This window comes from Oryza sativa, chromosome 2 (assembly GCF_034140825.1).
Source record: "Oryza sativa Japonica Group chromosome 2, ASM3414082v1".
Classification (NCBI taxonomy): domain Eukaryota; kingdom Viridiplantae; phylum Streptophyta; class Magnoliopsida; order Poales; family Poaceae; genus Oryza; species Oryza sativa.
The window spans coordinates 684,350-708,553 of NC_089036.1; the positions used below are offsets into that span (position 1 = coordinate 684,350).

Consider the following 24,204-nt stretch of genomic DNA (forward strand, 5'->3'; position numbering starts at 1 on the left):
CTTGGTTTTACGGTTGGGGGATGATTTTGTAACTCGATGACAAGTTGAGGGAACTTCGGTGTACTTTTTCCCGCCAAATTATGATGCAAACAGGCCCATCATTGATCTCGCCGGAGCACTCGTTGTTTGAGGGCATTTTGCTATCTTGTTCAAATAGAGAATATGGATGTTGGCCAAAACAAGCAAAATGACAGCCACATGTATTAATATGTGAAACTAGCTAGTTTGTTGGCTTACGTGTGATGCATGAGGCATGCAAATATGTGTGTGCCCAGCTATATACACATGCATGTTTGGTTAATATATATATGCGTATGCATGTATGAGGGCAAACCAAGGAGGAACTGGGAGATCAGTACGTACTGCATGCATGCAGTGTACCGTGTAAGTGAGACCGTCAAATCTATCTATTAACTTATTAGAGTAATAGAAAAATGAGTCTCCACATTCGCTCTCGGCATATAAAAATTTTCATATTAATCGGAGAAAAAGAAAAACATAGTCCATATAAAAGTACAATTTAGAAATAGCTGAAATTTGAATTAAAAAATAAGGAATATCGGCTATGCTATGAATATATATAATCTTTGTTCTAAAGTACTTTTAATCATAAGTGATTTATACTGTCTCGGCGTACTGTCCGATCTATCCCAATCACTTGGTTTAAACATATTTCGAAGCATAGATTGTATATTATTGATATCTTTAGCCGATCAAGTAGATCTAATTATTTCTTTGTTATATACTTCACTGCCGATCTGATGCATGATACATCGTCTTAATATTAAACGATACGTCATTGGCAATCCGTCCGATCGGCTATCGTTTATAGATTTAACTTTGTTTTCTTTGTTTTTTTGTTGGTTGTAAGATCAAATCAACTGGCACACCCTGAACCCGAAAGCAAATTAATCTTTGAACCTGCACTAGAGTAAAGTAAATCTCTCAGATCAGTGTGTGTTTTTTTATCAACAGGTGCACTCTCTCCATCATGCCGGAGTCGCCGTGCCAACCAATCTGTTGGCACCACTCGCAAGTCTTTGTCGAGATCGATTCCAGCCGCCAGTGAGGCCTTCTCTTCGTCACCCCGGAGTAGCCATACCATCAGTCCATGGTGCACTCTCTCTTCGTCATGCCAAGATTGGTGCCGTCCATCCGTGACGTCTCCTCTCTGTCACGCTGAGATAGATGCCGTCCGTCTGTGACACCCATTTTCGCTACACCAACATGATGAGATGCTATCCGTCTGTGATGCCTTCTCCCCGCTACACCAACGGTGATGTGATGCTGTCCATCCGTGATGTTTCCTCTCCGCCGTGCCAAGATGACAATATGTCGTTCATCCGTGGTGCCCTCTCTCTTGTCTCTTTGTCGAGATTAACGCCACTCGTTTATGTATTGGAGCGTCGCTAATCTACATCAACATGAAGCAAGAACAGTGCCGTTTATGATACCAGGCTATCTCCCGGGTGATTGTTCCGCGCGCGCGCCGGGAGGGGGGGATGTGCCTCCCCTGCATCGGCGCGTCTCCGGGTGCCGCTGCGGGTTACACATAATGTACTTAAGGTGTGGCAGTACGATTTCGTACTATCAGAAAGAACAAGTACTCCGAGATTTAGTGGAAAGCTAATAATTGTCTTTTAACACAACATCAGTAATATTTCAACAAATTATCGAACAACAAGCACCAGTGGAATTTATTCGGTGCAGGGACCACATCATTGCCTTCAACCTTTGCCGCCATTGCCATAGATGACATATGTTGACTAATTCTTCTTGGATTTTAGCTCTGCCACTCTTTCCTCTGTTGCCTTCAGAGCTTCTCCATATATGCTCACCAGCTGAAAAGCAATAGAGTACTATGAGTCATGACATAACAGCGTTGCTTTCATCTACAACCAGAAAAGAGGGAGAAAGGTTATGCTGTGATTTGTTCTTAATTACTTTATCAATTTCTTCACGGGTTATTATCAGTGGTGGGGACATCGCTATCAAGTTTCCAAGAACCTTAACCATCATGCCACGTTTCTTACACTCCTGTCCAAATATTTCACCAACACCTGAAAAACGCCATAAAAAATCATTAGAACTTTTACTTTGTCAGCACATACCTTAACCCACCCAATGCAATTCTAGCAAGGCTCATTGGTACATCACGGCCTTAATAATTGACTTCCATTCACGTATTCAGATGAACAAAATGCAGCATCTAGTGCTACCCATACAAATATTTTTTTTTGAGGGAATACCCCTACAAATATAGGGACTAAATCTGACTATGTTATAAATCTCATGTATATTGGAAATTAGGACTATATAAGCCACCATTCCATTCGGTAACACCAACACCAATAGCCCCAAAACCGGCTAACACTATCGGTTCGTGGGGCCTATCACTGCCGGATTCCCTGCCAGCAGTGGGCTGGCGACAGTGTTGGCTGCGAGTAACACTGTCGGTTTTTTCACATGCAGTGATAATGTAGAGTTTTGTTTCGGTCCAATAAAAAGTACCTCGGTATCGGTACCTCACGGTACCATCCAACGATCAGAAATGATTTGGTACCGTGAGGTACCGGTACCTCGAGGTACTTTTTGTTGGACTGAAACAAATCTCAAATGGATATCATTGTTAGTTCGGAATTGATAGTCCTACCCGGCACCGTTTGGACACTGCTTATCACTGTTGATAGGTGTCAAGAACCGACACTGAAAGCCCGCCTACAAATTAAAAAAAAAATACAGTCGGGCGGTCAAGGCACGGGACGGACGGCTCGTGGCATGAACCAGCAGTGATACTTACTTCCGAAATCACCGCATCACCGTGGCCCCAAACTAATAATTGAGGTCCCCATATCACTGCCGGTTCGTGGCATGAAGCCGCAGTGATACCTACTATCACTGCCGGTTCGTGCCACGAATCGGCACTGTTGTATCATTGCAGGATCGGATCGTGACACGAGCTGGTAGTGATATTGTTCTTTGGATTTTGGACGGGATTGGGCGCAAGAAAGTGTAGAACCGACAGCGATACTTTATCACTATCAATGCTCGCTGAATCGGCAGTGATAGACCATTATATGGAAGTGAATATGCTATTGATCATATACATGTGCACATACCAAAAGATAAAGGGTTAATTAGATTCATGCCATTATAATTTTTATGGCTTTGAAATATGCCAATATTACTCAACTATTTGAAATCATACCATTGTAATTTAACAGTTATTCGATATATGCCACCGCTTACCCCTTCAAACCATTTTCTATTTTTTTCCAACCAAATTACCCTTATCTCTTTCTTTCATCCCTATTCTCCTTTTTCATCTTCTCCATGCCATTACGTTGTTTTTTGTTTGCAAAACACAGAACACAGTTAGGTTTTAACACAGAACACAATTATTTGATTATTATGCGTGTGGCGATGGCTGCAACCTTCAGTGGCTCTCCCTCCTCTGGGGCTTCTTTCCCCCAAAGGGCGTTGGCGGGCACTGATCCAAGTTGCAACAAGTCAATGTTTGATTCATGACGGCTTGATGCGGGTGGTCTTGACTTCCACAGTCTTTTGGTCATTATAACTCCAACCCAGCATGCTCGTGGCAAAAAGGCCCATTGGTGTGGAGTCATGGTGTTTCCAAGTCTGCATGAGGAATTGGTTGTTGACGAGCTAGGGTGTTAGCTTTAGGTTGTTTTGGTTTGGCTGGGTCTTTTATAGATGATAAACGTCAATTGTTATCTTCAGAGGGTCGCCTCTCTTTTGTATTCTCTTCTTTGTACTCCCCGTGTATCTTCTGCTACTATCTTTCAGGGCTCCTGCGCTTGCGCAGGTAAAGCCTGCCCTGTGTACTTTTGTTTGACGCAATATATTCAGGAGGTGGGGAAACTCCCCCCAGGTGACTTAGTAAAAAAAATTATTATTTAGGTAACACACATAACATATTTCCTACCCTAATCTTAGGCCCTATTTGAAAGATTAGCCCAGGGCTAATTTTGAGAGCTAATGTTTAGTCATGAATCGGTAGGCTAAACATTAGCCTAGGGTGGTATGTTTGGATCCATGGGCTAATTCAAGGCTAAAAGGTGGAGAGAGAGTAAAAAGAGAGGAGAGAGATAGCTGCTTTTTGATGGTCCCCACACAAAATTAGCCCCATTAATACCCCTTGGAGGGGCTAATATTTTGAGAGGGGCTAATTCACGTTAGCCTCAAATTAGCCCACATGTTTGGATATATACTTGAGGGCTAATTCAGGCCTAAAAGGTGGGAGCTAATAATTAGCCCATGGAACTAAACAGGGCCCTAGTTGTTCCTAGTTTTTTGTCGTGCTAATTAAAGCGTAGTGGGTAACATTGGTGTAATGCTGATAATTAAATTACTTAATTATAAGTGCTTGTAGTCACTAGTGTTACTTACCCCACTCAAAAGGGAATAACTCATATGGTGATTTGTTATCGGTGAACTCAGTTGCTATCAGCAATCCTACACCACGTGTCTGCATACAAGAGCACACATAAGCTATGCTGTTTATGTGTTCAAATAAGAGACCAAAATCGTGCCTGTGGTACCAGAGCACCAGGAGAAACATGGAAATATTTCAAAAATCTAAACAGATTAATACCTCCCCAACAATTGGACTTCCAGCTGCAAAGGCCTTGATTCCCTCCTGGAACCTTTGAGCAACATGTGTGACATGACCAGGAATATCTCTTTCCCTGGTACCAGTAATTTTGTGAAACATTCATCAGAAACAAATAAAACCTATGTACCTACAATTAATGGCTATGTTTCGGGAATAGAAAAGTGAGTGTACCGATAAATTTTCAGCGCCTCTAAAGCAACAGCACAGGAAACAGGATGGCCAGAATATGTAAAGCCATGAGCAAATGTACCTGTGACAAAAGACAACAACTTCATCATGTCTTTGTTTTTGGACTACAAACAATGAGAGAGTAGCTGTGGGTACCAAAATTTTTACCCACAAACAATAGGATCGGTTCGTATAGTAGCATTTAACTTACCGAGCTTGTTACTATGAGAATGAATCACATCTGATATTTCCGGGCTAACAAGTATCGCTCCAATGGGAGCATAGGCAGAAGAAAGAGCCTATATCATGGTAAATTAAGATGATCAGTCATCTTGTATCATGTAACAAATGTTAAGTAGTACTTGTAATTTGGTACTAGATAGCACACCTTGGCCAAGGAGACAAGATCTGGTTTGATGTTATACAAATCAGATCCGAACATGGTTCCCAACCTTCCAAATCCAGTAATAACCTAGAATGGACCGTAAGTTCAAAACTTTTGCCCTAAAAAGTTAATTGTTGTTTCCCCATTTTATGTTTGTCTCGGGAGTAATTTTATCATCTTTGAGAAGGTACCACATTTTTTATGTAAAACTTGCTACCTTCAGATAATAGATAAATTTACCTACATGTACTTTTTCAAGGACAGCAAAATTTCTTGTCTTGGTAAGATATAATGTAAACATACCTCATAAAAAATAATAATGAAAGCATACCTCATCTACAATAAAAAGGATGTCATACTTCTTAACCACTGCTTGAATCTGTTGACAGACAACAAAATAGCACACAATGAACATGCATAACTACAATTTTGTTGTTCAGCGAATAGTAATACATGAACACTAGCAACTCAGTAAACCACTACAGTTTTGTGGAACTGCTAGAGTGTAATGAAGTACAAAAATTTCAGAGTGATCGAGCAACTATCAAAAGTTCCACATATGGGTAATATATCTTAGCTCAATATTACTGTATTCCAGAATGCATGAAGTAAATGAATACAGTTAGTCCCTGTTTAGTTCCCCAAAAACTTTTCAAAAAACATCACATCGAATCTTTGGACACATGTATGGAGCATTAAATATAGATAAAAAGAAAAATTAATTGCACAGTTTGCATGTAAATCGCGAGACGAATCTTTTAAGCCTAATTAGTCCATGATTAGCTATAAGTGCTACAGTAACCCACACGTGCTAATGATGGCTTAATTAGGCTCAAAAGATTCGTCTCGTGGTTTCCAGGCGAGTTATGAAATTAGTTTTTTCATTCGTGTCCGAAAACCCCTTCCGACATCCGGTCAAATGTTCGATGTGACACTCAAAAATTTTTATTTCACCAACTAAACAGTCCCTTAGGTTTTCTAAATGGAAATGCAACTTTAATTTATAGTATGCCAATCCATCCACCTTCTCAAAATATGTCTTTGGAGGAAGGATAACACCACCAGCACCAATCACAGGTTCAGCAATGAAGGCAGCGATCTAAGGGGAAAAGGAAATAGATTAGGTCGGTAAACTCCGGTATATTATAAGTTTTGAGGTGTGTCAAGAGAGGTATACCGTTTCTGGTCCTTGTTTGAGGATAAGATTCTCTAAATTATCGGCAAGTCTAGTTGCAAATTCTTCTTCTGTCTCACCTGTCTCCCACAAAAATCATTAATTTCATCGAAAAATGCACTCTGTTAATCATAAATAAAAAAATAAGTATACCAGGGAGATGGAAGCGCCAGTAGTGAGGGCAGTCTGTGTGCAGAACAAAACGTCCTGGCAGATCAAAATCCTGATGCAAGGTAGGAAGACTAAAGATGCAGAAGGGATTAGCAAATGTGACTTCAAATATGAACTAGTCATTTCAGTAGTTAAATTTCCAGTGGATAAATTTGCTGGCTGATTTTTCAATAGGACTATACTCACCCTGATAGACTAGCTGATATGAATGTTGTTCCATGATATCTGCAGTAAGAATTAAGCATGCCATTAAAAGTGATTTTGTAGAGATAAATTTTACAGTCCGTGAGAGGTATACCAAAATTTTAGTACCTCCTAATACCATAGGTACAAGTATCGTAAAATCACTCTTTTATAGAAGTTAGCTGGGATGGATTTATTCAGTGACGGATCTAGAAAAAAATAGTAGTGGAGGCTGAATAAACTACATCAGCATAAATCGAACCTCCAGTCCCCACATCCTATGGATCTATAGAAAAAAAAAATTTAGCGGGGGCTTAGGGGGTCTCCACTGTCCTGGGGGCGGTAGTGGGGTCTCGAGACCCCTCCGCCCCCATTGTGAATCCGCCCCTGGATTTATTTGGTGTCTATGAACATTGCTATCTAGAGAGAGTTAATTGAAAGTAGCTAGCCATGGATTTGTAACATGGAGAAAGTAAACGGGAAAAAACATGCCAATAGATCTAGAATATATAGGGTGAAACTAGCTAGGCATTTCTTGTTTTAAGGAACACGAGTATATATGTAGCTTACGATTGTGTCCGTGAAATGATATTTTTCTTCTTTGGCCTCCCCAATGCATTGTTATAATACCATACTATCTTAACCTGCAAAAGAATTCGAAATAAGCATTATATTCTACGTGTGGAAAACAATGGCAGAAGAGTAACAAATCAAGAAAAAGAACAAAATATATCAGTCAAGATTAATCTATGTGTTTATTGTGACTCTTCAATCCAACACAACTATACAAAGGGCATAAACATGATGAAGGAAAGAAATTAGATATGCACTGACATCCCATAAAAAAGTTCAACCAACAAATTAACCAAGCAGTAATAATATAGTAGATACTCTTCTGATATACTACCTCCAGCCGGATTTAGTCGATGTTTTGGACAACCAAATTGACCTACGACAATTAGTTTTATATACCGAGCAATTAGAAACATCACTTCGTTATGAGCCGAGGGAAACATTACCATCATGTAAACATGATGATGTTCGAACTATGTGCAACACAATGTAAAATTTACTTAATTTACAATCTTCCCTATCTACTGTTATGTATTCCAATCCTTGAGATCACAAAGGTCATGCATCATTCCCTCTTTCATTGTATGGAACATTAATAAAACTTTCAAGGATTTAATTTGTACTTTATGTATACGGGTATCAATAAGAGAGACATACTATCAGTAGTACTTTTGGAAGAAACAATTCACACCATCAATAATGTAACGTAAAATCTCAATCGAGAGCCTCTCGTTTTAGTTGTAACTAGCGATGACATCACATAACTGGAAGAGTCATACTTAAGCATAATACTAGTACATCAAGCCAGTAAAAAAAAATTCCTACCACCTATGCGTTAAATAGAATTTTCTTTTAAGTTACTCATTCGATGTACGATCCGATTATATTATTGTGTTCGTAACAATTAAATCTTTACAACATGATCTCACTTGATTATATTTGTTGATGAAAAATTACAAATTACTTTTTTAATATATCTAAATAATTTTTAGATTTCATCAAATTACTTCTTAGACATATAAAAGTGAATTCAATAAAGCTTAAAAGTAATTTACATATATTATAGAAGTAACTTAAAATAAAAGAAAGTAACTTGTCATGACATTAAAAGTAAATCTATTGTGGGGGTAAAAACATAAGTCTATCTAGAAATTAAATTTAATCAATATATTATAGAACTAACCAATAAATAATTGTTCACTGAATGTCTAAAAACTAATTTAATCATATCTAAAAGTAGTTTATATATATATATATGATAAAATTAACTTACATATATAATTTACAACCTAATTATTTTTTATCATAATATAATTATGTAAGATTGCTAGAAAGATTTAATTGTAACGAACACAATGGTGTAAATAGATCATATGTGTAATCAGATCATAGATCAGATAAATAATTTAAGAGAAAATTTTATTTAAAATTTCAAATTTTCCCTAGAAAGTATGTGGGGTCTGTAAAGTAACAGATGAAATTGAAAAAGTGAGAGGTCTCGATTTAAGACTAACACGCTACTGCACTCTACCTAGACGCGTCCTGGTTGGGCCCACTGCATATTAATGTTCATTTTAAAATTTGTGCAAGCACATATCCCACATTTTAACTACTAATTCACATATATTTAACAACCTACATAATTTCTACCATATATACTTGACACTAATATGGATTATATTTTTCACAAAAATTCGAATTTGAACCGCAAAAGTATCAGACTTTAACCCTTGCATTCTGATCTTTCTTTTAACTGATATAATTTTTCACGGTGCAAACTGCAGGAAATGGCTGGTACTTTAACAATAATATTACCTGAGAGTCATTTGCTTCTGAACCACTGTTCGTAAAGAACACTTTGCCCATTTCCCTGGCAGTAAACATGCTAATAAGTTCTTTCGCAAGATCCTGCAAGTAGCAGCAAACCTCCAATCATCAGTATTTACAAGTTTTTTTTTTGTTTGCAGAATGACTAAGTCAGTCACTATAACATTTTCTCATGTAGTATTAATATCTGAAAAAAAAGAAACAATACAAATAAAACAACGATTGATGAATTAAAGATGCAGAATACATATGTACCAAAGAAGGCCTGGTTGTATGGTTCCAAAAGGAGTGGTAGAAGGGTAACTTGTTTAATTGCTCCGTAGCAGCTTTGACTAAACGAGGCTCACTACCACCTGAAAATAGCATGCATGAGTGGTTAATGCATCAGCGTTTATAATCAGTTATTGATCACTTCACTGCTCCCTCTACCCTTGATCAATAATTAGTTCAATATCATTTTTTAACAATGGAATTAGTTCAATATCAATACGTCGATTACAAGATAAAATGGTACTACATTGGATTCATATTTAAAACTTCGGCTGGATTTACTACCTGGAACAATTCAATTTATCCACTTAGCAAGCCTCCTGACAAAACTTCGTCTGAATTTACTCCACTAAAACATTTCAACCGGTTTAATCTACTGTAACGCCCCGCTTTTCGCGAGACGTTAAAAGCTAATTTACTGAAAATCCTAATTGCGAAAATTTCGTTCTTTGAGTGTTGAAGTCTAAGTTGTGCCAAAGATCTCAATTTACATCCCTCCTTTGGTCCATCTTTGTGCTATCAAAGATCGTCTCCTCAAAGTTTCCATCCCAATATAGTCCCGAAGCTCGATTCCTTCTATTCGGAATCCCCTCATGGAACCCCATCCGTGAACTTTGTCAAATGCCCGAACCCTAACTCCGTCCAAGGATTCACCTTCGCGTCATAAACTCTCTCCTTGGTTCCTTCAAACCGATTCTCAAATTCGAATTCAACCTCTCAGGTTTTGTTTCATCTATATTTCTCTCTGTATTGGTTCGTCAATCTACCCTTGTTTTCTTTCTCGAACTTCTGACCCAAGTCTGAATATGCAAATCGAGATCACTTCCACCCTTGAACTCTAAACCCCAAGATTCAATCCCTTTCGCCTTGAGTTCTCCCCAAAATGATTTCCGTTCCGAAATAATCTCGAAGTCCGAACCCTTCTATTTAGACTTCCCTCCAAAATCCTTACCCACATATCTCGTTGAGTAGTCAAACTCAAACTCCCAAGTTACACTCTCTTTCTCTAAATTATCCATCTCACTTTGACTCGTCTCTGAATATTGTTCCCTTCCTTGACTCCTTCCTATTCTCCCGAGACCGAGTATCAACCTCGAAACTCGAATCCAGACCCCAACCCTAAAACCTCCCAATTAAATCTCTCTATGAAAGTCTATTTAACCTCCCTCATAGGTTGGATTCCTTCTTCCTTTTTCCGGTCCACCTCTTCCTTCTCTTCCATCCCATCTCTCTGTGAGTCTCGATCTATCTATCTTTCGATCGATCCATCTATCTATCTACTATACCTATCTATCTGTTTATCTATCCATCTGTCAATCCATCTGTCTATCCGTCCCTCTACCTATCAACCTACCTTTCTGTCTATCTATCTATCCATGGCATTCTACCGCTATCTCCCTTGTTCCATTTTTGAATAATGATCTTCCCTTTTTGAAATCCTCTGAAATAATCCTTCGTGCCGCCAAATATAAATCTATCCCAAAAATATCAAAATTCCCGCTTTTGAAGCCCTTCCTTGACCCCTCCCTTGGATCCACCTTGAACCCTCGTGTACAAATATACAAATTGAATTCAAATTCAATCTCCACATCAAATTTCTCTCCAAATCAAACCTTCCAGTAAAAGTCTATTTTGCCTCCCTCCAACTCGCTCGGGCCGAAACCATCCTCGGCCCATCCTCTTCTTTCGCCAGCCTCTCCATCGCACGTGCGCCGCACGTGACTCCCTCAGAGAGCGCCCTCTCTCTCTCTCTCTCTCTCTCTCTCTCTCTCGGCGTCGCTTCCCGCCGACGCTGCCCAAAATTCCGGCCGCCGCCTTCGATTCCCGCGCGCCCGTGCGCGTGGCTGACCGCCTGGGCGCCGCCATCGCCACCCTCGGTTGTCGCCTGCCCCGATGACCACCGTGTCCGCGCTTGCCTTCAAACCGTCCCCGTCCTTTTGCAGTCGTCGCCGGCGTCATCCTCTCGGGCCCGGCGCCCCATGCCGCATGCATCCAAAACCGTGAGGCGCGGCTCGTTCTCATCCCTTTCCTCCCAAAACGGAAGGAGCAAAGCTCCCTTTCCTCCTCCTCCTCCTTTCGCTTTTTCCCCTCCCGGGTAGCGAGCTCCCTGCCTCCACTCCTTGGCTTCTTGTTCAAAAGGCAGAGCCGCTGACGCCGCTGCAGCGCCTCGCCGCCCCCACCTTGACCGCACCCGCTCGCCCCGCGCCAATCCTCCCGTGCTCGCGGTTCGATTTCCCACCACACGATCCACCGCCTCCACCACCCTTTGCATCCTTGCCGTCGCTCGTTCTCGCGGCGCCCATGAACACCAGCCGAGCGCCAAGAAAACCGCGGCCACCTCGAACCGACCTTGCCGCTCCCACTCTGTCTCTATAAAACCCACCCCCTGTGCTTCCTCCCTTCCTTGCTTCGTTCCCCCCCCAAGCGGCGGAGCCCTGCCGCCATGGGAACTCCTCGCCGTCGCGTCGAGCTCCATGTCCGGCGACATCTCGCCGTCGCACGGTCCGTCCTCTGCCGCCTCCTCCCTCAACCTCGGTCGCCGTCGCGCGGCCAACCCCGGAGCATCGCCACCGCCGCGACCAAGGGCGCCACCGCACGCCTCCGTTCCCTTCCCCGGCACGCCCACCGTGACACGATGCCGCCTCGGCATCACGTTCGTCGCCGTGCGCCGCTGCTCGTCCATGCGCCGCCATCGGCCTTCCCATCCTCAACTCGCCGCCAACGCCGTTACCTCCCGTCGGTGAGCTCCTCACCTCCCTTTTCCGCTGTCCCAGCACTCGCGTAGCTCGCGTCGCGCGTGCTCTGTTTCCGCCGCCATGCGCAATCGAGAGCCGCCGTTGGCCTCCCTCTCGGCGACTCCTCTAGCCACCGCCGTTCTTGAGTTCCCTCTCTACCTCCCCAAGCCGCTGTTTCAGCCGCCGGCCTCCCCTCTCGCCCTCGCGTTGCGTCGCCCGATTCGCTGCTGCCGCGCTCGGCCACCTCCGCTGTGCCTCCCCTGCCGTCGGCCTCCCTCCTCTCCTTGATTCCCGGCGCCGCCACCTTCCTCGGGCCCCCCCTCGACCTCCCCAACCCCTCCCCCTGGCCGCCGACCTTCCTCCTCGCTCCCGCGCCGTGCCGCCCCTCCCGCCGCCGCAAGGCGCCGCCGCGAGCCACAGCCCGGCGACCATCGGGTCCCGCGTCACCGCGTGTGCGCTGCAACCCCATACCGCGTCCACTAAGCCTGAGCGCGCGAGCCGCATCCCTTCCCATCGCGCATCCACGTCGGCATCCCGGCGAGCTTCGCCGCCGCCGCCGGCCGTCGTCGCGCGTTGTCTTCCCAATCCGAGCCGTGGAATCGGTTCGCCTTGACCTCCTCTAGCCACCGGTGTTCGTCGCTCGCTTCGGCTCGCCGCCGTTCGCCGGATTCCACCGCGCACCGTGAGCCGTCCGATGCCATTCCCGCCCCCCCCCCCCCCATTTTCTCTCCCCATCCGACGTGGCTGCCCACGTGGCGTTGACCGGGCCTGCCCCTGCCCAGTCAGCCGGTCAGCCGTCCCCCTCCCCCTTTCTCCCCTGGCTCGTGGGCTTGGCCCATTGGCCAGCCTTCCTCCTCGGCCTAACAAAACAAAGGAAGTTTACTTTTACTCCCTCTTCCGAGTCCGGTGCCCACACACCGAAGAGCTAAAAGTCCGCAATTGCTCCCTCCAATTGCTCCTCTCTCTCTCACCTTCTTATTGGCCCCACTCGTCAATGAGTCAAAGATAATCTTGAGAATGTCTTTTCCAATATTCCACAAATATTTCTCTCTTCTATAAATTCAGTAAATCATTTTATCTTATTTCGTGAGTTAATAAATCTTTTTTCCCTTGATCCCATAAATCAATTCTCTATTCCAAAATTTCATGAATCATTTCCTTATAAATCATTTCCTTTGGTCCCGCACGTCAGAGACGGTCAATAATATTCTTGAGAATATTATTTCTATAAATTTCATGAATCAATCTCCCCTTGTTCCACAAATATCTTCCTTCGCCAGAAATTCCAATTAAACTTCCAAAATTCGTATCTCTCGATCCAATCGTCCGATTGACCCCGTTCCACTTCCAGTATTTCCGTAAAATCGAGATCTATTTAATGGCACTATTATTTAGTCTAAATAGGGTCTTTTTCTTGGTCTCTTGTTTAGGTTTTTGTTTGTTTGCGCATAGTTGCGGTTACCGGATTTTCGTCGATCGTGGATTTCTCGAAGATTCGTGAAGCTCAGTGAAGACCTTGAGCAAGGCAAGCCACCTTTGAACATATTGAGCCTATATTTGAACTTAATTATATTGCTCGCAAAATATTATGCATTGATAGGATTGCACTTAATCTGTTTGCACCGTCTGCAAGGCAGACCGGTGGGCCTACCCAACTTGTTGCATCTGATCCTTACATTGTTAATTGTTATATCATGTTCCCTTGTAACCATCTAGCTGCGCCTCGATATTCGTGCACTCTGTGCGAGTATCGACGGTCGCCTTCAAACTTAAAATATGAGTAACTTCTTGGGTAAAACTTGGTTTACAAAAGCTTCGGAAAACCCGACGCCTGGGTCGGTGCCTTGTGAAAGAAAATGAGTTTTAAAAATAAAACTCGCGACACAAGGCCATTCCTAGGCGGAATACTTGTGCGGTCGCATCTAAGGACCGATTCCTTTGGAATTACATTCGAGCATACAATAGTGCGACCACACGGGTGGAATGGGACGCCCCTAGCTGAGTAAATTGCTAATTGGGGGAGCCTTGATGCCGAGAGACATGTGAATTCAACGGGGTGGTGTCGGGGAGAACCCCCGGGCTTCCTAGCACAGTATGGTCTGGGACCTAACCTGTTGTTGGTCTGGGACCCCTCTCGTCGGCATATGGCAACCCTGTGTCTGCTCTCGAAATGCCTTGTAATGAAAGCCCTTAGGTCACCAGACGTGGCCGTTCTATACGGGCTGGGTGATTCGGGTTAGTAATGTCGTGTGGGTAAAGTGTACCCCCTCTGCAGAGGTTAACAAACTGTTCGAACAGCCGTGCCCACGGTCATGGGCGGATGTGAGGTGATTCCTTAGCGTAGTTTTTGTTTTACCCTGTTTTATGAAAAGGGTGTTAAGGTTTGGGAAACCTAATGCTTGGGAAGCAATTAGCTGTCCGGGGGACAGCGGGACCGGGTGTCCCTGGAAGTAATTGGTCGTTTGGGGACCACTATTATCGGGAAGTTTGGAAAATTGGTTTGGTTTGGGAAAAACCAGATTTGAAGCCAACTCTGGGAGTTGTGCAAATCTTGATAAATAAATTTGTTACTTCTCACCTCCCGACCGAGCTGAGACTTGTCTCGCTCTGGTTGTGGAAAGCACACACTTAGATTGTTGAAAACTTGAAAACAAAACTGTTTGCAAAATAACAGCCTTCCCTTGAAGCCTGCATTAACCACCTAAGTTCCCCTGGCTTGCTGAGTACGTAAGTACTCACCCTTGCTCTCTATATAAATATAGTTCTGCCAGCTCCGAAGATGAAGTTGAAGTGAAGTGAAGATTAGGGTTTCGTCCTAGTTCCCTGTCGTTGCCTGTGGCGTTGGGTGTTAGTCCGTTGGTTGGTTCCGCTGCCGCTGCTGTTGTTGGTGTTTGCCTCGTCTGTGTCGCCGGTTGCATTCTGGGGCTGTCTAAGCTGCAACCTAAGTTAAGGTAAATAAGTCCTCTATTAATTATAAGGATTTGTAATGATTCATGTTTGTCACCGTGGGTACCAGCGCTATGTCCTGGGACTGGTACTGAGATCGCAGTTTCGTAGGACGCGGTTCAAGCCGTTTTTCTACGACACGCTCCTGTCAGGTGCCGTTGTACGGCGGTACCAGATTGGGGTGTGACATCTACCCTGATGAGATTTGCCTTTTTTCCCCTCCCCGTACAAGGTGAATTTGAAGTTCAGAATTTTCATGGTAGCAAAGAACAGCATATATATATATAGGCCGTGTGAAGTTCCAAAATAATTCTTCAAACTACCAACTTTTCCATCACATCGAAACTTTCCTACACACATAAACTTCCAACTTTTCCGTCACATCGTTCCAACTTCAACCAAACTTCTAATTTTAGTGAACTAAACACAACCATAGCATATGTTTGAAAATTGTATTGAAGGTTTTTTTTTCATGAATATTTTCATAGGTTAGGTAATCTATATACTAGATGAACCCTAGCTAGGTATACACAATTAAATGAAAATAATGGTGAAGAACTTTTAAGGTATTTTTCTAGCGCTAGGTGCTAGGCACGCGGTGACGCTTCGCCTAATGCCAGCGTGCGTAGACGACGCCTAGACAATTTATTTTCTTGATGGGTAGAGTTATGTCATGTTAAATGGAAGAATTTGACACGCTGAAACAAAGAATTTAACATTATAGGCCATCCATGAGTTCTATGACCATAATTCATCATATTCCATCTTTAATATTCTCCAACTTTTATGTATAAACCAAACCTTAAAATGCTCCAGGTGAGAAAAACACGCCTATACACAAAATGCTTACTCCCTCCATAAAAAAAAAACAGAATCTAGAACTGAATATGACACACCTTTTTAGCCAACATTTGACCATTCATCTTATTCAAAAAATTTATGTAATTATTATTTATTTTATTTTGACTTGATTTATCATTAAATGTTCTTTAAGAATTACATAAATATTTTTATATTTTACAAAAAAAAAATTGAACAAGACGAATGGTATAAAAAATAAATAGCGTCATACATTAAAATATTTTACATCCAATATTAGATTGGGTTTTTATAGAATAGAGTGAGTAGTTGCTAAGCGAGGCAGTGATGCTCCACCTACCGCCTAGGCACCATCTAGGTGGAGTAGGCATGGCCTTTTAAAACAGAGTGTACTCCCTCCGTCCCAAAAAAAGACAAACCCTGGGTTTCCGTGTCTAACTTTGACTGTCCGTCTTATATGAAATTTTTTTATAATTTGTATTTTCATTGTTGTTAAATGATAAAACATGATTAATATTTTATGCGTGACTTGTCTTTTTACTTTTTTTTTCATAATTTTTTCAAATAAGACGGACGGTCAAACGTTGGGCACGGAAATCAAGGTTTGTCTTTTTTTTTGGACGGAGGGAGTATGTTGTTATCCCACGAAACTTGAACTGAACACTCAACTTGCTGGTGAGGAAAAAAAGACAAATCTCATTAGGGAATAATACTCGTCCAAGTGAGCAAGAATGCTCCTTCTCGGTCGCGCGGGGGAGAGAAAAAAAATCGGTTGCTAGCTCCCCCTTCCCCTCATCGCATGGCACCAGCAGCCTCTCTGGGCCCTCACCACATGTCCCCGTCCCCACCCGTCACTTATCCACACACAAAACTCTATTGCAATAAATTACCCACATATTTTGGAAACCTTCTATTAAGGATATTCCATTGCAAAAAAAAACCCCACATATTTTAGAAACCCCTATTAAGCGAATTCGTTTTATTTTTTGTTCCACCACAAAATATTTTAACTAGTGTATTATAATATTTCACTATGTATGGATCAAATGTTGCAGTGAACTGAAACATTTGATTCGCTATTTGCTGAAATATTGTTTTTATATAAGGTGAAACAACATCCAATTTAAACGAATGAAACATTTTCGATCTACTAAGTGAAACAATTCTGATATACCAGGTGAGACATCGTGCAACATTTAAAAATAATTCAATAATAAGCTAATTTTTTTTCATCGGAATATATCCATATGTGTGGTCTTGTTTTGAAGATTTAATTGCAACAAATTTAATGGTGTAATCGGATCATGATTTCGATAAGTAATTTAAGAGAAAAATCAGTTTAAAGTAGTTTTGCACGTAAATCGGGCATGTTGACGTCAACGCCCGATTTTTCTCCAAACTGATCGGACGCCCGACCCGGTAGACTCGTCCAACTTTTTTTTTTGTTAGAAGTTGAACGGACAAAGTAGATTGTTAGCTGGTAGTTAATTAGACATTTTCCTATTAAAACATCTTATACACATACCTAAAGCTGTAGACAACAATCCTGCAAGTGCATCTAGATACTTGGTCCCGTTGACATCGTAAACGTAACATCCCTGCATATCAGGTCCAAGCAATACGATGCAAAATATCGTTAGATATCAGAGCGCAAATTTAAATAAATTTCACTGCAAGTTTTTTTAGCGTTTCATTTTAACTTTATGGGGAGGGGTGGGGACCCGGCCCCTGCCAGCCCCTCCATAGCTCGATCCTGTGCGCATATATACGTTACTTCACATATATACGTACGTTATAATAAAAGGAAGGGTACAGATCAAAATATTTCAAAGAATGCTAGTACATCAGTTAGATGACGTACGTCTTTAGAAAATGTAATGTCATTATTAAAATTTAACTATTACTACTAGTTTGCATAAAAATATATTTGGATTGCTCCAATGAAAAATATGATCGTTATATTTTCCGTGCAAAATACTCTCTACGTTCTAAAATATAGTAACGTGGTCCCAGATGAGGCATCATATTACTATAAATTTGGGTGTACTCAGATTCATATTATTAGGATATGTCTCATCCCATGTATTAGATTGTTATATTTTGGGATGGACGTAGTATATACCCCCAATATGTGTATATAAAATTTTTTAACATAACGGAAGAAACTTAATTTCCTTGTGTGAGAGAAATAAAATTCTTAGGGATACAATTATTCCCCACCGTGTACGTACATAAAATTGACACGGATAGAGAGAGGAGGCAGAAACATGTTTGCCACATTAATTAAGTAGACCGTCAAGTTGAGGCGGAGTTGACTCATTTGGAGTTGACATTACGAAACAAGCCGCGGGGAGGACTATTCAAGCTGCAAATAATTGGAGATTTTTATTTTTATTTGTAGATCGGTACTTTGGGATGTCTTGACTACATGTCCTTGAAACCATGTTTACTTTCTCTAATAATAATCCTCGAAATATAGGATGTTGATCTGACACTGGAAATCTATCCATTACCTTAAAAAAAGGGGAAAAAAGTAGAATGTAAGTAAAGCTTGCTCAATGATCTTGCCTTCAATTAATTTTAGCACCCCGCCACCATTTTATTCTTTCGAGAACTGTCATTTATTTTTGTTGGATATAGATATAATAACAGTAGAACACACCTCATTGTTTCGTTGCACTCGAAGACATATCACAAAATAAGCCACCGCTACTACAGATTTGATTTTCTTTTAAGGGGCATTTGCAAATTTGCCACCGGTTTTTTTAATATTGTAAGGATGAAGGATGCCACTCGAATGATAGTTCTAGTGGTATTTTTATAATTTTCTAGTGGCAGTTTTGCAATAACGATTTAAAGTAGTGGTAAATTTGCAATTATTCTTTTTTTTAAAATGAGGGTCTCTCTAGGTTATAGGTGGGCTGTAACTATACCCGCATACAAAAATCGGACATCCGAGAACTTCAAAGGTTTTATGTCACATATGGCCCTCTAAGAGGCCTGCCCCTTAAGAGCATGCTCACCTCTCCAAAACGCCAAGACTCACATGCGTTCCTTTTTTCTACGAAATTAAGACAGTAAGGAAACCATATACCGTTATGGTTTTAAAGATGTTGCACAGTAATCCCAACACATGAACAAAAATAAAGATTTTTCTTACTCATATGAAAAGTAAGAGTTAAAAGTTGTATGTTAAAAATTATCTTATCCTCTGGTTAGTAAAAATAAGATTACAAGAGAAATTAAAAATTAAACTGAGTAAAAACCTCAGATCTCTCAATAACCAGTGGTGGTGAGATAGCGGTCTGCCATGCGGCTGTAAACGGTGCAAGCATGGCATGATCCTTAACCCTAACAGGATAAATAAATAAATCAGCAAAAAAAAGGCAAAAAACTAGTGTAAATTAATGTAGTGTTCCAGTACTAGTTGCTAATGAAAGGGAAAATCGTGTAGAGAGTTTTGACACTCAAGCTACTAGCCATGCGATTTCTTATCATACCCATGTTCTTCAGCAGAGTCATCAGCTGGCACCTGATCAGAGAAGGCACCTGATGAGTACTGGAGGAGGCCATGAGGAGTCGTCATATATAAAGATGAAAGTTCGCTTATAATGTCTGGCGCACTGATCGTTCTCGGAGAAACACACGAGGAGATGGCATGGGTATATATAGGCTGTGTTCGGAATTCTCAGTTCACGACATGCAGCGCACGAAAAACTGAGCGATCCATTAGCGCATTATTAATTAAGTATTAGCTCATTTGTTTTTTAAAAATGGTTCAATATGATTTTTAAGCAACTTTCGTATAGAAACTTTTTGCAAAAAAATACACCGTTGAGCAGTTTGAAAAGCGTGCGCGCGGAATATTCCAAACACAACCATAGTAGGAGTTTTGACATTTTGCTTACACCATTTGACCATTCGTCTTATTTAAAAAAATTTAGAATTATTATTTATTTTATTTGTGACTTACTTTATTATCCAAATTACTTTAAGCACAACTTTTTGTTTTTTATATTTGCACAAATTTTTTAATAAGACGAGCGGTCAAATGTTAGATTGGAATAGTGAATATCCCTTATATTTACGAATAGAGGTAGTAGTATATACTTATCGACGTTTGATATCACGACTACGTTATTTAGATGATATAGGGATCGTCGGTACTAGGGTATATACGAGATTGAGGTTAAAGAGATGGAGACAAGGATTTTTATACAGGTTCGAGCCCCTTATCTGATAGGTAATAGCCCTATATCCTGTTGGCCGAAGCCGGTGTTGCTCATTTATTCATCTTAATTACACCAGTATAATAATTGGGATAACCTATCTAACTGTCATCGACTTGGCGGCTAGATAACCAACTCGTGGTCGATGACAGGGTAGTCTTCCTCCTTGAATCCGCACTCGGCGAGATCAGAGATGGCGCTAGATCCCTTTGCTGGTCCCCGTAGGTACCGGATGGGGTATGTCTAGGTTTATCTCTGATATCGATATCCGGCGACGTGTGTTGGGCATGTTGGCTTGTATTGATCTTGTGGCTTTATGGAATGTCCCCTCACCTCTTAGGGGGCTTGTATTTATACCCATAGATGCCCCCTTGTCCAAGTAAAATAAGGGAGATAAATATGGATACGATCTGAGTAGTCCTTGTTATTTTCATATAGAACTCTACTTGTCATTCCTTATCCGGAACTCTTTCTATATACGAGGTTTGTTTTATAAGACATGGTATGTGGTGGGCTCCGTTGAACTTAGTCGATTACTATTGGGTATGTGGTATCCATAACCCTAACAACACTATCTTTATTTTTTAATGTATGACGCCGTTAACTTTTTATCAACGTTTGATCATTCGTCTTATTCATTTTTTTTACAAATACAAAAATATTTAAATCATACTTAAAATAACATATGATAAAACATCAAATCTCAATAAAATAAATAATAATTACATATTTTTTTATAAGAGAAATAATCTCGAAAAGTTAATGATGTCATACATTGAAAAATAAAGGCACTCCCTTCGTCCTGAATCATAGAGCGTCCTTTTTTAAGGAAAATCAAATTCAATAACTTTTGACTAATAATCATACTAACCATATATATGCTAAATATTATGCAAGTTATATCAATAAATTCATATTTTAAAGTACTTTCATATAATGGTAATTTTATATTTGTTGGGATTGTAACATGAAATTAATTAATGATCAAACTATGTTTTTGAAGACCGTATAAAAAATATAAATCTTATAATTTACTCCCTTCGTTTCATAAAAAACCAAACTAGTACCAGATGTGACACGTCCTAGTACTAAGAATCTGGACATACATCTGTTCAGATTCATCGTACTAGAATATGTCACATCCGAATCCGATTCTAGATTTGTTTTTTACGGGATGGATGGAGCAGGACTTATGGAGCAGCTAGCATCAACGTGCACGGCAGGTTGGCACCCCGACCTCTGCAGGTATCGCACGTACGTGCCGTCGAATCTCTGCAGGTATCGATCGTACTCCTGTATATCAACGTGCACGGCATCCCGACCTCTTCTTATCGTTGACCAACTTGTAGCTAGCAGCGTTACGTGCAGCCACCGCCCGCCGCCGATCTTATCTTGTTGTTCCAATCCACATCGTCCAGCTCGGCCGTCGCCGGTACATCCGGCTTGTCAAGTGCACCGCTTCTTCATTTTTCTTATTATTATCTACACCTTCACCAGCTAGCCGTCGTCTTTAATTATTCATCAATTTACATATCTGATATCGTATTAAAGTTTAAACCTGTACTACAACTGAAGCTAAGGGTATGTTATGTTTAGTTCACATTAAAATTAAAAAGTTTGGTTAAAATTAAAACGATGTAACGAAAAAGTTAAAAGTTTATAAGTGTAGAAAAGTTTTGATATAATAGAAAAGTTAAAAACTTAAAGAAAAAGTTTAAAACTAAACTCGGTCTAAACAGATCTCCCAAACCTTTTTTTTTCGCGTCAATGGGTACAGGATAAAGAAACCAAATTCTACTCTACCTCATATTTTACGTGCCCCAGTTGGATAAGCAGCAGGTAGTGTGGGTATCTGTATGCATGCCTCCATAGTCATTGAAGCTCACGTGCGACGTTGGGAGCATGATCGCGTTGGTGAAGGTAAGGCCATGTGTACAACGCGTGACCCTGGCCTATGGTCTCGTAGGTCCACGTCGGAGCTGAGCCGAGCTGGCACGAGTTTGGGTGGTCTCGCAGACTGTCAGTGAGCTTGCAGAGGAATCGGTGCAAATGCTGCGCCTGGGCTGGGGAGCTGCGAAGCCACAAGCCGAAGCCTTGCGTTCGAGGAGTCGGCGCCCCGCGCGTTGCCTCGTCCAGTCCCCCGTGCCGTGGTCGTCGTCGCCTCGCCAGATCCACCACAGCCACCATGGTCGTCGTCGCTGCTCCCCGCCACCGCCACCGCTACTCCCCGCCTTCGCTAGATCCGCCGTCGTCAGAGCTCGAGCGGCGCAGATCTGCCGCCGGAGGGGAGGGCAGCGAGGGGAGGGGAGAAGGAAAAGAGAGGGCGGCGATGTGGGGGGAGGGGAGAGGAGAAGAGCGTCGGTGGAGAAGAAATCGAAGAGAGAGAGAGGAGAATAAAAAAGAGAAGGGGATGGGAAGAGGCTGACAGTGGGTCTCAAGTTGTTTAGGAGTATACATATACTTCTTTTGATTACTATAGGGTTCAAAATATAAAGTTTCAATAGGTTTGATAATACAAGGGCTGACATATAAATAGATAGGGGCTGACATGCAAAAACGTTTTGGAGTGGCTTTCACTGTGGGTAGTGTGACTTTTGTGTGGTTCTATCCTACGTGGCGTCTTGAGATCACAGTTGCTTATGGCTACCATTGTACATGCCCTAAGGCCGTGTGTAGTTGCACAGCCAAAATTCTTTTAAGTATACGAACACACATTTGAAATATTAAATATAGACTAATAATAAAATAAATTACAGATTCTGTTTGTAAACTGCTTGACGAATTTATTAAGCCTAATTAATTCATCATTAACAAATGTTTACAGTAGCACACATTGTTAAATTGTGCAATTGATTTTTTTTATCCACATTTAATGCTCCATACATATGTCTAAATATTTAATATGATAAAATTTTTAGATGTTTGAAGGGAACTAAACACAGTCTAAACACAGTCTAAGGGGGTGAAAGAGTTGTATCCATCACGATCGTTCCGACGCCGCCTGACGCTGCCACGGTCTGGCCCACCTCGACGCAGAGCACCATCTTGTTGGTCACCTCGGCACCACTGCACGCAACACACTGTAGTTGTGGATTGCCTCAGATCAGTCGTGTGTGTCGGGGTACACAAGCAGGCGGCGATGGTCTCCATGCATCTCCGACTCGGAGGAACGGACAAAAGAGATAGCAGGGAGTCCATAACACTCCTCATCCAAGCAGCTGGCTGCAGCATGATCAGTCAGTGAAAGTGGCAAATGGTTAAGAAAGAAATCTCTCCTCAATAGTAATTTTGTAGGAGCATTGGAAAAAGTGGTATTTTTGAGAGTGACGATTCCTTAGAGCAGGTATAATAGTAGACTATAAGTTAGCTGTAAATATATTTTAAAAAGATAAATGAGAAGAGCGAAGAGCAGTGGGATACAGATTTGTAGCCAGCTGTAGCACGGATTTCAAGACGCGGTGTGTGTATGATAGGTGGGACCAGATATTAATAGTGTACAGTATGTAACTATTATATGAATGAACTATTAGATCGACTATATATGAATTGGAGTTAGTAGTTGGCTATACTATTAAACTTGCTCTTAGGGTGTGTTTGAATAATGGGAAACGGGGGTGGGATTGGGATTAGGATTGGAAAATTAATGAATGGTTAAAATTAAATGAAAGAGAGAGAATGAATGGTTAAGATTTAAAGATGTATTTTTGTAGGTGAGAAATTATTTCCAGTGTCAAATAGTTCAATTTCCCCACGTTGGCGGATTAGGATTTTTCTGATGGGTGTGCCCACCACCTTGACTATATTATCAAATTGAAAGACTTTGGCTATATATACCAAATCAAGACTTTGACCATATCAAATTCAATGCACGTAGGCACGCCTTGTACTCTACATAGACAAATCAAACACTTCAATTTGATATGGTCAAAGTCTTAATTAAATAATCAGAAATGTATCCAGAGATAGAGGTCAAGAATAACACATCACCAATTGCAACTTTTTTCTACTTAATTTCTCAGTTACTCTTTGTCTCTATTCTGTAGTTTACCCCATCACCATCATCAATGTGATGCCTTGCTAAGTGAAGT

At 41.3% G+C, this 24,204-nt stretch overlaps 1 protein-coding gene across 2 annotated transcripts; it reads right to left on the reverse strand.

The window, feature by feature from the left end:
- Positions 1-1,588: 1,588 nt before the first annotated feature.
- On the reverse strand, positions 1,589-19,528 carry LOC4328053 (probable gamma-aminobutyrate transaminase 4). 2 transcript variants are annotated; one of them, NM_001401746.1, is made up of 18 exons: positions 19,388-19,522; positions 19,154-19,238; positions 17,413-17,485; positions 9,373-9,470; positions 9,106-9,198; positions 7,288-7,361; positions 6,721-6,759; positions 6,517-6,605; positions 6,367-6,443; positions 6,214-6,288; positions 5,521-5,568; positions 5,193-5,276; positions 5,016-5,103; positions 4,808-4,886; positions 4,616-4,709; positions 4,411-4,489; positions 1,945-2,060; positions 1,622-1,841 (listed from the first exon to the last, which is right to left on the reverse strand). In NM_001401746.1, the coding sequence occupies exons 1-18, from the start codon at positions 19,471-19,473 to the stop codon at positions 1,767-1,769; spliced, it is 1,452 nt and encodes a 483-aa protein (NP_001388675.1). In that variant the 5' UTR covers positions 19,474-19,522; the 3' UTR covers positions 1,622-1,766. The 2 variants fall into 2 exon arrangements, with proteins under 2 accessions (XP_066163073.1, NP_001388675.1); XM_066306976.1 differs by lacking the exons at positions 17,413-17,485; positions 19,154-19,238 and having other exon boundaries at positions 1,589-1,841; positions 19,388-19,528.
- Positions 19,529-24,204: the final 4,676 nt, after the last annotated feature.

Coding starts and splice junctions, on each gene's coding strand:
- LOC4328053 (NM_001401746.1), bottom strand. CDS start 19,473: ATGACGACTCCTCATGGCCTCCTCCAGTACTCATCAGGTGCCTTCTCT. Junction 17,486..19,153: donor TGGTTATTGAGAGATCTGAG/GTTTTTACTCAG, acceptor CCTGATATGCAG/GGATGTTACGTTTACGATGT. Junction 6,289..6,366: donor TCAAACAAGGACCAGAAACG/GTATACCTCTCT, acceptor TTTTCCCCTTAG/ATCGCTGCCTTCATTGCTGA.